Source organism: Mesitornis unicolor, unplaced genomic scaffold, assembly GCF_000695765.1.
Source record: "Mesitornis unicolor isolate BGI_N332 unplaced genomic scaffold, ASM69576v1 scaffold38564, whole genome shotgun sequence".
NCBI classification, from domain to species: domain Eukaryota; kingdom Metazoa; phylum Chordata; class Aves; order Mesitornithiformes; family Mesitornithidae; genus Mesitornis; species Mesitornis unicolor.
This window is the reverse complement of record NW_010181457.1, coordinates 4,415-18,478: the sequence shown is the minus strand read 5'-3', so window position 1 is coordinate 18,478 and position 14,064 is coordinate 4,415. Positions and strand designations below refer to the sequence as shown.

The window sequence follows — 14,064 nt, the reverse complement described above, 5'->3', positions numbered from 1 at the left end:
GGCAGCCTGTTCCTGAATTACTTCAGGAATATTCATGTGTTGAGTATTATCAAAAGTAATATTACTTTGGGCTAAGCAGTGACTGCAAAGGCACAGCAGATCATTATTCCTCCAGATTCGGGCTGTAAAACTTGAAAAGCTCTTGATGCCAGACAACTGCTGTGTTTAGTTAATCTTCTTTTAACAGTGTCTTTGTATCTGTATCCAGTGTAGCGTACCATAATAAAGCTGTGGTTCAAAGAACAGAACTTTATACAAAAATTATACGGTAAATAACCTAAAGTAATATACTCCTGAAACTTCAGGCATTTAAACAATTTCTTTAAAAAAAAAAATCTATTAAAAAAATTGCATAAATGTAAATGCTTCTGACTAGCAGGAAAACGTACAAACAGTTTTTAAAAGGCGCTGGTTGTGTTTAGAGCAAGTTTGATATGCTCCTTAAATTATAGATGTTTCCCATGTTGCTATTTTCATCACTTCACTTAGACAAAGTTTAAATCAAAAGATGGGGGACTTTCTTTCCTTTTTTGTCAATTCACCGATACTTCGCTTGACTGGTATAAAAAGTTTCATCTTCTCACGTTTCTTTGAGCTAACAGTGGGTGGCATACAGAGCTTGCATACAACACACTTTTACAGAGGTTACGAACTAAATGGTCATTAACAGAACAAATTTTATTAAATTATTTACCTGGTCCTTTATGCTATTCTGGGTGCAAATAATATAAAAAATGAATAAATTTTGCTATATCCTCAGTGACAAAAATGTATCCCAGAAATGTCCTTGCAAAGAGTTTCCCTTAAGTATACAATGTGGCAAAACTTCAGAGATCAGAAAAGTCTTAAAAAAATTAAAATTAGTGCATATACAAGTGGAAAAAATAAAAGCAGGAACATCATGCACCTGATGTGTTCCTTAATCTAAAATAAATTCTTCACAGATAAAGCCTCCAATGGCAGCCTTAGCTCTAGGATAAGTGAAACATTCTTCCCTTCAAGTAACAGTGTACCTGACTGAAGTGCAAGCAGCTTTGCTCATCTCCTGTTTGTTTCCCAAATGTGAAATGAGATGACAACAACAATTCAGCTGTAGTGCAATTTGCTATCGGTTAAGTTCCTCAGCAATGTCCTGCATGCTTTCAGCAAATACTACAACTGACCATTTGCGGCTGCAATCAGTTCTTGAAAAGTATTTTCAAAGCAGCGTTTTAAATCGCTGTAAGTTACCACAAGTACACTCTTCTCATCTCTGGAAATGAGGCTTATTTTTTCTGGCACACCAGCATCTAACTGTAACAAGAATGCAAAAGATAAAATAAAAGAAGTGTGAAAGAAATGGCAAAACATTTCCCCAATAACAAAAGCAATCAATTTCTTGGCAAGTGCATTGTTGTGGTGCAGTTCAAATCTGCTAACACCACAGAAAGGAAGGATCTGAATGCACCACAACAATGTACTTGCCAAAAAATCGAGACATTTTGGTCTTAACCTGAGGGACATTCCAGACCTTTGGACTAGGTTACCATTGTTTTCTTCCCTTTCCACACAGCTAGTAATCCTGCAGTGCTATCCTCCCCTGTGTAGAAAGCCTTGCATAATTTCCATATAGCTCCTTATGAACAAAACCATGGTTCACATTACATTTGCACATAAGATCCACAAGCCTCCAACACAGAGTAGGTAAATTACTTTTTGCCCACTGTAAAACTAAACAATGGATGAACCAGCCCCAGGCAGTTTGAAAACCAGTAGAAACCCCAACCTCACATTTTTGGCAGTACTGGAAGCAAACTAGTTCCTAAGCTGTATGTCACGTTTCTTCCCTTAATCAAAAAAACCAAACCACAATCTAGTTGTAACCCATAAACAAATATATATTTTGGGGTTAAACATTAAAGTCTGTTCCACATTTGTTTTCACGTTTTGTTCTGACTTCAAATTCAATATTAAAAAATTATGTGTCACACTATGTACTTTAGAGATGTACCACTAAATCCTAATTTGGAACAGAGGAATATCCTACTTTACATGCTGAAGTCCCTTCCAACACTGTATCTTATGCTCTCACTTTGCAAGAAATGTTCATCAATGGAGAACTGTCAGACTGTCTAATAATGTCAAAGTTTTGTAGCTCTGTTTTAGTTAATATACTGATATTTCCAAATCCTTGATACTACAAACTTTCTTGTTCCAACACAGAAGGTGGGGCAGAGACAAGTGGAATATGATACTATTGAGACAATCTTTGGAAATACAACCCCAGCAGGATTAAAGAAATGTATTATAACGTTGTACTGAATAGCAGAACAATTAGATTTGTCACCGAGATATTCCACTAGCTGCTCTCTAGAGCAACATAGCAAGTTAAGAGATTTCCTGCATTTATCTTCTAAAATAATGTTCTGAACAAAATCTTAAAAGCTGGAACCTCTCAAACTTAAAGTTCCTGCTTTGTGGATAGTTTCAGGAGAACAAAAGCAAGCCAATTCATTTTTAATTCATAAATAGAGTTAGGATAAAAACGCCAGTCTCTTCCAACATCCATTACAAAATTTTATCACATCTTTCTGAAATATTGTCTACTGGTCCCATTAGCATCACTCAAGAAATCTGTGAATTACCATAATGAATTTAGGATATGAAAGTTCTGTATTAAGAAAGCCACACAGCTAACCAGAAACATCCATACTTATGGCTTGCTTTCTCTCCTTCTGTGGACGCATAAATCAATATTGCAGCTGAAAAGGTTCCCAAAATGCCCCACTGAAAAAAAGATACTTCTTTTTTTTTAATAATTTGCATTCAAAAGGAATGCTTTTGGAGTATTGCAGGAAACCCCAAATAACCACTTCTACTAGTGCACACTACAGCTTCAGAAGTGTTTTTTAGAGTGTATTTCCAAAGTAGATTTCTGTAAGCCTTACTTTTTTTTGTGTGTGTGTGTGCTGAGCCCACAACCACAGAAGAGAAGAGCTTCTGTTTAAAAAGGTAAGCCATGGACGTTTATAGAACAAAGCATTCTTTGACACCGTCTCTTACCTGACCTACGAATTCAGGACTGTTCCCTCTTGCTACAGTATTGTACAGGTCACTGCTTTCAAATCATGATGGCATTTCACTGCCTATTCGAATATCAACATGCTTTCTTTTTGATTTAGCCTCAATCCCTTTAATGCCCTTTTTAAAGTGATTACAGACACCAACCAGAAAGATAAAAAGGAGGTTAAAGAAATGCACAGTAGTGGTCTAAAAGCTCTGACAATTTAGAAAAAGATTTAACAGTAGCTAAGTCAGTTGTTGCATGTCAAAGAACTCTGAATATATCTATTTTTTTCTGGGACAGTTGGCTATCATAATACTAGAAAAGAAAACAGTAGCTACAGAAACTGTATATTGTCAGTGTCTGCATCACCATTCTCTACAAAGAGAATGGAATGACCAAGCAACTACCAGAAAAAAAAAAAAAGAAAAAAAAAGGAAGAAATAGCATCTTACTCTCCTATGAACTACTGAAATGTGGCAAAACAATGTAAAATAAGTTGAAAGTTTAACTACAAATAGAAAAAAATTATTAGCTTGCATAGTTTTTTAATTTACGGAGCAAGACAAGTTCTACAACTACTGAAGATCTTGTGGTCTCTCACACATCTGCTATTAATCATGAGAGTGCTCAGCTAAAATTTTGCTAGTGGCACAGCTCTCAGAAAACTGCAAATATCTTTGATAACAACCTTGGAAAATGAAGGGCTGGAGAGACTAGGGAGGTTATCGGAAGTGGACTTAACATTGTAAGTCACAGAAGTTTTCCAGCACTGTCCTAGATGGTAAGGATTTTGCACAAGTTTCTATTGCAGTGTCCCTCCTGATATGCCCTCCTGCCTCCTCCTACTCTGGTCAGCAAGAGTTTAGGAATGGATCTTCTTGCCCAATGACCCCTCTTGGTGATAACTAAATCAGCAGAAGCCTCCCCCAGTTAAAGGGGTTTTATGGATCCTTTATGCTGTATTGAAAGACCAGAGTAGCATAAAGGGACCAGCATTGCTTATCCACAGTATTCAATGCATTCTAGGATGAAAAGTTAATACTGTATCTCATGCTATATTATCGAATTCAGAGTTTTAATGTGAATGTGCTAAGTTTATTTAAAATATCCATAAATGTTTGAATATTAACTTAGTAAATACATTGTTTGCATCCAAAACAGGGGCGAAATAACCATTAGTTAAATCAACAGAATTAACCTGCCAGTGACAACTTGCTTTGAAGTGGAATGTTATTTTAAAGAAAGTTAACCCAAACAAATTTTTAAAAGCTAACCCAAGTACAGTGTACCTTGTTAAGACATGAGATAATGTGACTGAGGTCAATCCAAGGAGTACCCGCTTCTGTCACCTGATGGAAAAGGTGATCTCGAAAGAGCTTTAGTAAATACCTGTCTCCAGTTTCTGACCACGTTGGGTCCTTCTGAAACCTGGTGTAAAACAAGGGCTCATATTAAAGCTTAGAAAGTTTTTAAAAAAATCAAACCCCATACATATACATGACTCTTCAATCTAAACTGAGTAATCTTACTGCTCTGCTAAACTACCCATTGTAACTTGCAATTAAATTACAATCTCCCCATATTCAAAGTTTCTCAGCTGAAGTACCTGAACCTAAAGCCTACCAAAGACCCACAGAAGAGTGATGGAAGAAAGCAAGAGCTATCTTCAAGAGACAAGAAACCCTGCATTGCAAACTGTGTTTTAGATATTCTACACCAGGAAAATAAGTGTTTCTTACTCTGGCCTCTCATTGATTGTTCCCAATTTTGCTAGAAGTCTAAACAACCTTCCATTTTGCACCTCCTAGAAAACAAGAAACAGATTATTAAAGTTTCTGGAACATAAAATTAAGACATTTGTTTTCAAAAAAATATATATTAATACCAATGAAGCACTATTGAGTACAATGATTTATTTATTCTAAGAGGATATAATTTTTTTTCAGAAAGAGATCAAATGCATTATATTGTGTATCAGTAGCCCAATGCTCACTGTAGCACTTCATATTAAAATTAGAATGTGGAGATTTAACAACTAACACCACCTTGCTAGCCCAGCAGGAACTGAATCAGGCAGTCTATTTCTTTGTGGAAATAGTCTAGTTTCTTGCCAGCCAATACTTGCAGGTATGCTAAAATATAGCAAGTCATACAAGAATACATTTATATATATTCACACAGTTATCAAGGACTGTAAAAGTGTATAGTATAATACCTTATTTCAGGTAAAGATGAGAAGGGACATCATCTACCAAATCTGTTTTTCAGAAATGCTTTGTATACCATTATTAGTAAATATTTAGCAAAAACATCAGACTAGTATTCAGATTACAATTGATTCTAAATATAATTCTGATTTTTTTAAGCTAGAATTCAAGCCTGAAAACAGTATGAATTCTGAGTCCATCAATGATAGAGATAAAGCAATGAGAATGAGCTCATACACAGACAGAACATTAGAATTATAGATGCGCAGGATACATGCAATTGAAAAACTGATTTCATACATTTTTCCTCGTCTCTTAAGATACAGTAAAAAGAGTTACATCCTAGCTTACATTGCACTGTGGATTAATCTTTTAAGTAAAAACTGCTCAAAGCTGGCAGGAAAAAGATTCTCTCCTGATATTATTCATATTCTCCAATGGCCCAGCTCTCCAACATTATTCATGCTAAGCTGCGTCTCATCTCATGCATGATCATATTGATTTCAAATTAATTCAGTCTGAAGTAGATTACTGTGCACAGCTGGATAAATAAAGTAGGTCAAGGTGATAATAGCTTGACCTCAGATAACCTATAGGTTGCATGACTTCTATTACCAGTCTAAAAAAACCCAGCAGAATAGCTTGTACCACAACAGTAGCTACACTTAGAGACAGACAGGGAATATCTAGCTAGCAGAGGCCTATACAACCTCCAAATAATTTTTTGGTATGTGGCCAAATACACGAGAGTCAAAACCACATCTGCATGAATGCCACTGCCTTGCAGGAAGTGGAAAAATGGGACTGCTTAATGCTGATTACAGGACGATGTCCATCTTTGTTATGGGAAAAGGTCCACCTGCCCAAATCTGTGCAGGCACATTGGCCACCTCAAAAAGAAATGATCTTCAGAGCAGGAGCAGTGGTTGGCTTTAAAAGAGCAGGCACCTGTTGTCTGGAACTCTGCATCCAAAGTAGATACTGCCTTGCCCTTCTCCAGCTCTTTGCTTCTGATAGATTTCAGTATTATTCACTAAGGAGGTTCCTGTGTGACCTAGTCTAGGTGATCCTGCTCTGGCAGGGAGGTTGGACTGGATAATCTTTCGAGGTCCCTTCCAACTCCTAATATTCTGTGATTCTGTGAAAACTGTTATCCAACAAGCAAATGGTTGAGAAATTAAGAGAATCAGTCCATCAGAATCGCAACCATTGGTCTACTGCCTCTTAAAAAAAATTCCCAGTGAGGGTATGTAATAGAAAGGAATCGCAGGACTTTATTAAATCCTTAAAGAACTTAATACTATATCCCACACATCTTCAGTATCACAAAATCATTCTGTATCTCAGTCTTGTTAGAAAAATCTTGTGATCAGTAGCTTTTGATGAGCAGACACCCTTTGCTGTTGAACAAACATGCACTAACATGGGATGAAGTACATATTTCCTTTGTAGCTAGCACGTGATACCTTGATAAAACTTGATAGAATAACCAGACCCACACAGCAAGAGGTACACACTGCAGGGAAACTGAGGATGGCAGCCTTTACCTCCATGATCTAGCATTCATTTGGAAAGGAAAATGTATGAGATAAGCGACACTGGAATCCCAATCTATCCACGAATTTAAAGGCAACATTTGTTGCTGCATAACCTCTAGCACAAACTACATGATCTAGTGTGTGATGACATACATGACCTTATCCACTTGGAATACTACTTTTTAGCCATTCTATAAAAAACATCTTTTGCCCAAGACTGCTGGTTGGACATGAAGATGTTACTTCAGTTAAAGCCAAGCTGAGGACATGTTCAAGTCTGCATTTAGATTATTTAGGTTGCTACGCTAACAACAACAAAACAAACAAACAAAAAACAAAAAACCCACAAACAAAAAAGAAAGTAGAAGTCATTTCCTCTTAAGGTACTGCTGCAGGAATACTGACTATAGGTCTTCCTGTAGGAATTACTGAATTATTTACCTTTGCAAGGTCTTCCTCTATAACATCATTTCTCATTTGAGCAGCATCCAACTGAGTATAGAATCGTGCACCAATCATAGGCATGATATCATTTACACTGCGAAGCCTGTTTTGGTCAGTCAGCAAATACCTGCCAAAATATCCCCACCCCAAAAAGATTACTTAAGCATGCTGCAGATGCCGGAGAGATCATCCTATTATGATTTTATAACTATTTGACCCTGATGTCTATTCAACATACAAAGTTGACAATTGCAGCATTTCTTAAAAAGATTCTAACAGAGAAAACATGTGTGTTAAATGCATACATCCAGTCATTTATACAAGATAGGAGTGTACTTTCATGGAACTGCGTAATTCACTCCACTCACACATCAAGAACAAATTCAAAAAGAGAGAAGACTCAGAGATTCAGATTGTAATGCAACTGGTTTTTAAATGAGAGGGAAAAGTAGAAAACTTTTCTTAGGCTGCAGAAGAAAGGCTTAACGTACTAAAGAACAACACAAAATAGTATGCAGCCAAGAAAAAAACGGCACTCAACCCTTTGGTCAAAAAGGCAATGTGCCTATTGAGAAATACCTTCTGAAACTAAGATAAGACTAACATACTGCTATGGCAGATAATAGGCAGTGAAGCCCAGTATTGAAAACAACTTTAAATGCTTGTTTTGCTTAAGCTCCTATTCTTATTGGGAGCTTTAACTGCACTTAGTTAAGAAAGTACATTGATTTTTATTAGATACATCATGAAAATACACATTACACAGAAACTTTAAATTACAATGTTTAACAATGCATTGACTGTGCAGACCACTCAATGACAGTAATTTTTAGATGCCAGTAAGATTACAGATATAACATAACTTGACATTTTCATTTGTATGCTTAAAAATATAGTAATTTCCTTTAAAAGATTTAAGTAAACTCACAAAATCAGATTCTTCAGGTCAGAGGAATAGTTGATTGTCACCAGTTCCATTGCTTTCTGCAAATTCTCTCTCTGAATTCCTGATAAAGAATTGCATGCCAAAGCCAGCACAACTTTCCCCAGGGAGATCAGATCTGCTTGCTAACAGGTAAAACACGCATAGATAAGATTTTTAGTATAGACAAGTAACCTATAGCACTAGATGGCATTTAAAAAGAGACAGTTCTTCAATAACCTTAGAAGAATTTGAGAAACTAAAATAAGCACTATTCAAATCATAATTCAATAAAACTGTCCAAGTTACAGCAATTAAAACATACAGAGGAAAATCTGTCCCGATTTTCTGTCCTGATACCTAGCAATTTCCAAGTACTACATTTACCTTTGAATGCTTAAAATTTACCTATTTTTAGCTTAAGGATAGTACCAGAGAAAACTCTTGTGCAGTGAGCAGAAGCTCTGCAAAGAGTTTCTCCTAACCACCCACATGCTCGCTCCTGAGGAGTCAAGGAGTTGGTGGCAAACAAAACAAATCTTCTCAACATGAGATGCAGAAGTACATATCAAGGATGAATTGTTAAAACAGAAACACCATTTGCTGGACTCATATCTTTTCACACTGGCCATCTAGCGTGAATTCCACATTGGATTCCAGAAAACGATGTTTCTGTTTTAACAAAGAGCTCAAAGATTTTTCTCTCTAACAGCCAGTGTGAAGAGATATGAACTGTGTGAAATAACTAGCCAGGAACAGGCCTGTATGTCTGATAAATGGAGCAGCATCACGTTTTATAAAGAAATCCTTAGCATTACTAAACACTTTCCTTAGAAGTAGAACTGGTCTTACATTGCATGTGGGCTGCTTTGACACAACAGAAAATTCTGACAATTTTAATAGACAGCCACCAGAAATTATTTTTAAAAGCTATACCAAATTTTAGAGCCCATCCCTAAAAGCAAGAGCCAAATTTAGCAGCACATGATAACAGTAATAGCAAAAGCTGACTGATTCTTTCCATGGACAGACTTTCTGCTGCACACAACTTGGACAAACTTGAAACACTTGCAGCTATCCATGCTGGATGCCTGCTTCAGACTGAACTTATGACTCAACTAGAGATACAAATTTAGTACTTTCCTGAGGTTTTTTTTTTCTGAGAAAATAAGGTATTTCTGCAAAATTAAAAAAGTGAAAGCTACTAATTATCAAGAACATCAGCTCCATAGTCTGGAGCAAGGCTATGCCATTTAGCAGAGAACGCAGTCATACAAGGAACACACTTTGTCAATTATGTAAGAAACGCCAAAATTTAGCAGCACTGCAACATTAGAAGTTCTATTGAGAATCTGGCAGCTTTAGAAATCTGCTGTGATGATGAAGGTGCCACAGCCCCTCTTAGCTCTTCCACACAGAAGGGTAACCACGTTTGCTGCCTCTGGTTGCAGTAGCTGAGTAGAGCTTTCCCTGTGGCCACATCTCCCAGGTATTGAGGGACAGAGCAAAGAAAATGTTTCCAGGTCTTTCAATATCCCTGTTGTTTCTACATGAAGTATGATTAAGCAGCACAATTTAAACATGGATACACAACAAGGCAGAACTTAAAAAGCATGGTACTCTTGTAGCTAATAAAGACAGAAACAGGATGTGGAAAATTAGGCAGAAACAAGGACAAAGCGATGGAGATGGAGATAGGACTTGCATTCGCTAGACTCAATTTCCTAAGGAAGTAGGAATTCCTGGGTATCGGCATTCCTTTGTACTTTGGTAAAGAGAAACAAACCAGAGCAACAAACCCCATTTTGGTGAGAAGCCACTTGCTTCTACTACTACCAAGCAGTCAATTTGAGCAGGAGAGTACACTGCTATAGTACTGAACAGAGGAACCTTGCTGGTACAGAGACATATGTCACCTAGCATAATAGCTTTTTTTTTTTTCCTCTCTCTAAAAGACCCGGAAGAAATAAGCATTTGTATTAACCACAATCAATCTTCTTTCTGCAGCCCCCTACTTTACACTTAATGCCTTCCAAATTTAGTAATTCATAACGATGTATCCTATATAAATTCTGTCATCACACAACCCTGAGACACCAGAAATATACAACTTCAGGCAAGACCCTATGAAAACACAGGCTTCCTTTAATTAGGTGTTTTCATAATACAGATTACATTAGATTTTAAAAATGGTTGAGAAAGTCATAACATTAACATCAGCCAGGAAATTCTTAATTCAGGCTTTATGGTTTTTTGAGTGACTTACAACCTTAGTGTGTGTTTGTTTTGCAAATTACATCTAATAGAAAACTGGCAGAGATGATACAGCACACAAACGCAGCTTCAGACACATTTCAAATTACAGTCAATGCTTAACTTGTTTTAGTTGCAAAAGTGGCTTGGATTCATCCCACTAATTTTAGGAACTTAAACTTCAAGCGATTCAGTAAAGAGCCCAATCCATTTAAGATATCTGTAATTCTGCAAGAAAATTCAGATTTTGAGCAAGCTAAATTGCTCTCTGGAGATGCCTCACTACTCACTGACAGCTGAAAGCCTGCAAGAAAGTGTTATTACAGTGCCCAATGTTTGAAGTTTTACAAGTGCACAAAGACAGGGAATTTTTTTTCCTGTGTTCAGTAAGACAAGGGAATGGATATCAAGATTCATGCAAGTCGGATTCTTATTTCAGAAGGGATCTAACTACCGTTCACTGACCAACTCTATCCATGTAGACAGGGTACACAACTTCCCAGAAGCTGGGGTACACCATCTTTTCTGCAAGGAAGAAAACCACATATTCCTATTAAGCCCTAACCTTCCCTCTGAAAACATCAACAGATTCAGCTCTTCCTGCTTCTAGGCAGAGAAAGGTTAAAGCAGGCACACAAGATCTACTAGACCTCCTTGGAGCAGGGAAATAAATGCTGTATTCCTGTAGTAGCCTTGTTAGTACAAGGTACAGATCAACATTAGGTACAATCACTTCCCTGTTTATACTCTGTATCGTGCTTTGAACGTATCTGTGGATCATGCCAGTTCCTTTTGCCACAGGCCTGCCAAAAGACTTTTGCTATGGTAACTATCAACAGTGATTATTAAGTCATACTAAGTAAAATGTACCTTCACAAAAATGTGGAGCATCTCCCTTATGAGGAGTGGCTGAGGGAGCTGGGTCTCTTTAGCTTGGAGAAGAGGAGACTGAGGGGTGACCTCATTAATGTTTATAAATTTGTAAAGGGCGAGTGTCAGGAGGAAGGAGCCAGGCTCTCCTCAGTGATAGCAAATGACAGGACAAGGGGCAATGGGTGCAAGCTGGAGCACAGGAGGTTCCATGTGAATATGAAGAAAAACTTTTTTACTTTGAGGGTGACAGAGCACTGGACCAGGCTGCCCAGAGAGGTTGTGGAGTCTCCTTCTCTGGAGACATTCAAGGCCAACCTGGATGTGTTCCTGTATGACCTAGTCTAGGTGATCCTGCTCTGGCAGGCGGGTTGGACTGGATGATCTTCCGAGGTCCCTTTCAACTCCCAATATTCTGTGATTCTGTGATACCTTGCATGCAACTAATGACCATTTAATTAGCAACTCAATTCATAGCTGAAACTTGTACCAACCTTTTTATCTCCTGAAAACTTTACTAGTAAAGATTTTATCACCATCATCCAGTTCATTGATAGAAATATTAGATAGCATTAGATGAAAAAACAGCCCCTAGGAGATAAACTCAGAAACAGCTCCCTTCATTAATGTCTCTGTGTTATCAAACAAATTTCAAATATGTCAGTGAGCAATTTGAAAGTTAACTGAATAGGCACCCCTTCCCTTCTGTGTGTGTGTGTGGATGTGTGGATATATGTGTGCGCGTGTGGATAGGTGTGTGGATATATGTGTGCGCGTGTGGATAGGTGTGTGGATATATGTGTGCACGTGTGGATATATGTGTGCACATATACATATACATACACACACACACAAAATATTAAAAAGGTATGTGCTACTATGTTAAATGCCCTGGAGATACCTCAGCATTTTATGCACTTGGCTTTACTAGTCAGACATCTAAGCTAGTCAAATAAATCTTATTTTTTACAAGATCCATTTTCCATTTTTCATTATCCTGTTTCACTGCTTTGTTTGGATCAATATCAGCTCATCCACTCTACAATTCTGTGGATTCACTTATCTTTTTAAGTTCTGGAATTGCCCTTAGAAGTCACTCCAAGTTTCTAGATTTTTTTGATTATTTTTTTAAAGTCAGCATTCATACCTCAGATGCCTCTTCACCTAGTGTCTTTAAATTTAGGGAGGCATATGTAAAAGTTATTTTGGTTTGCTAAATTAAAAATATTTGAGAAAATGTAACCTGATAGCCCTTGTTTAAAAAAAAAAAAAAATCAATAAAACTTATGTTTCTTCTTCATTTCATATGGAGAGGACTCACCTTCATTTTAATCTAAATACAAGAATATTAATCAAGCCTTTTTACTGTTTCCTACATCACCAGTTTTCCCACCTGTATTTCTTAACTGACTGATACAAGACTTAAGGACTGGAGTGTGGGAAGTGATGTGCTGGAACTGATACAGGTTTAACACCTTATTTTTAATGCAAGCAGCCATTCATATTTCATTTACTTATTTTTAGCTTCCCTTACTCTCACCTTTATTTAACTCTTAAATTATCGTATAAATTCATGTGTTTAACACAGATTGTAAAGAACAATTGCATTCCTTTTACATAGCCCCTCGCTGTTCTAGCCAAACTCTTTCCTATCTGTATTAGCAATGGGAAATAGCTAGAAAGTGACAAATGCTAACAAAAATACCTTCCTCCATTGAACACAGCAACAAGGAAATGCATATTAGCTGGGCAGTAAACCAAGAGATAACCTCCATTTTTAACAGTCACAGGAGTCCCAGAGGAATTCAGGAACTGGGTCATGGATTGAGAGGAAAAAGGACAAGCAGCAGCTGTTATTTTGTAGTTTTATCTGACATGGGCAAATGAAGGTAGAGGATGATAAATGATTCCTGAATTTCAAGGAATGAACTCAGTCCGGAATCTCTGAAGGAAAAAGATGGACAGTGAAAGTCCAGTTCTTCTAGAGGAAGTGACAAAAAAGAAGGCAATATACAATACTTTATAACTCCAGTTTAGATCTTCCAAACTATGTATTCAAGAATACTTCTTTCCTGGTTTAGCAGTGATACCTGAACAATTTGGATAATAGTAGTGTATAGAAAAAGCAAAACCATCCCCCCTAAACAAAAACAGGCATTACCAAGCAAGTTAGTTGCCAAGTGTTGGACTGCTATGGTGTTAAATGTTTTTGACAGATTAATGTACCTGTATTTTTAGATTTGTATGTCCAAGTACATTAAATGTTTTGCTTTAAAATTAGTTTAAATGTCATAATACCTCAGAAGGATCTATTTCCCAGCTGCCATTAAAAAAAGAAAATTAAAGAATTATTTAGATGTAAAAAAACCCAACCAAAGAACTCACTATTTTTTAGGCATGGAATCCTTCACTTGCACATATTCCTATCTTCTCTCAGCTGTTTTCCACTAAATTATGACCAAAAGCCCACTGATATGTAGCTGGGGTGAGGCAGAGGAAATCCTTTATGTGCTACTCAAAGTACACTGAAAATTTCTTTATCACTTAAAAAAGAAAAAAAAAAACTTGCTATGTTCTAGGATGTGGTCTCCAATAAGCTAGTTTCTGCCTGATCAAAGTTCAAACACTTCATTTATTTCTGGAAGATTCTGAATGAGCAATTTTCTCACAGTGAATAAGCTCAATTAATGAAAAAAAATTAAATCCAACTCCCTACTGTAGTATTTCACTCCCAGTACGGACAAGGTATTTGATGACTGCTGAAGCAATGTACTTTACCCTGAG

General features: G+C 36.9%; 1 protein-coding gene across 1 annotated transcript in view; it reads right to left on the bottom strand.

Annotated features, from left to right (window-relative positions):
- Positions 1-592: 592 nt before the first annotated feature.
- Positions 593-14,064, bottom strand: part of LOC104539823 (PAB-dependent poly(A)-specific ribonuclease subunit PAN3) — a 14,819-nt gene continuing 1,347 nt past the window's right edge. Inside the window, exons 3-7 of the mRNA XM_010183443.1 lie at positions 8,164-8,303; positions 7,233-7,362; positions 4,786-4,850; positions 4,336-4,474; positions 593-1,293 (exon numbers count right to left, since the gene is read on the bottom strand). Coding sequence (XP_010181745.1) covers positions 1,153-1,293; positions 4,336-4,474; positions 4,786-4,850; positions 7,233-7,362; positions 8,164-8,303 — 615 coding nt within the window. The 3' untranslated portion in view covers positions 593-1,152. The remainder of the gene's footprint in view (positions 1,294-4,335; positions 4,475-4,785; positions 4,851-7,232; positions 7,363-8,163; positions 8,304-14,064) is intronic.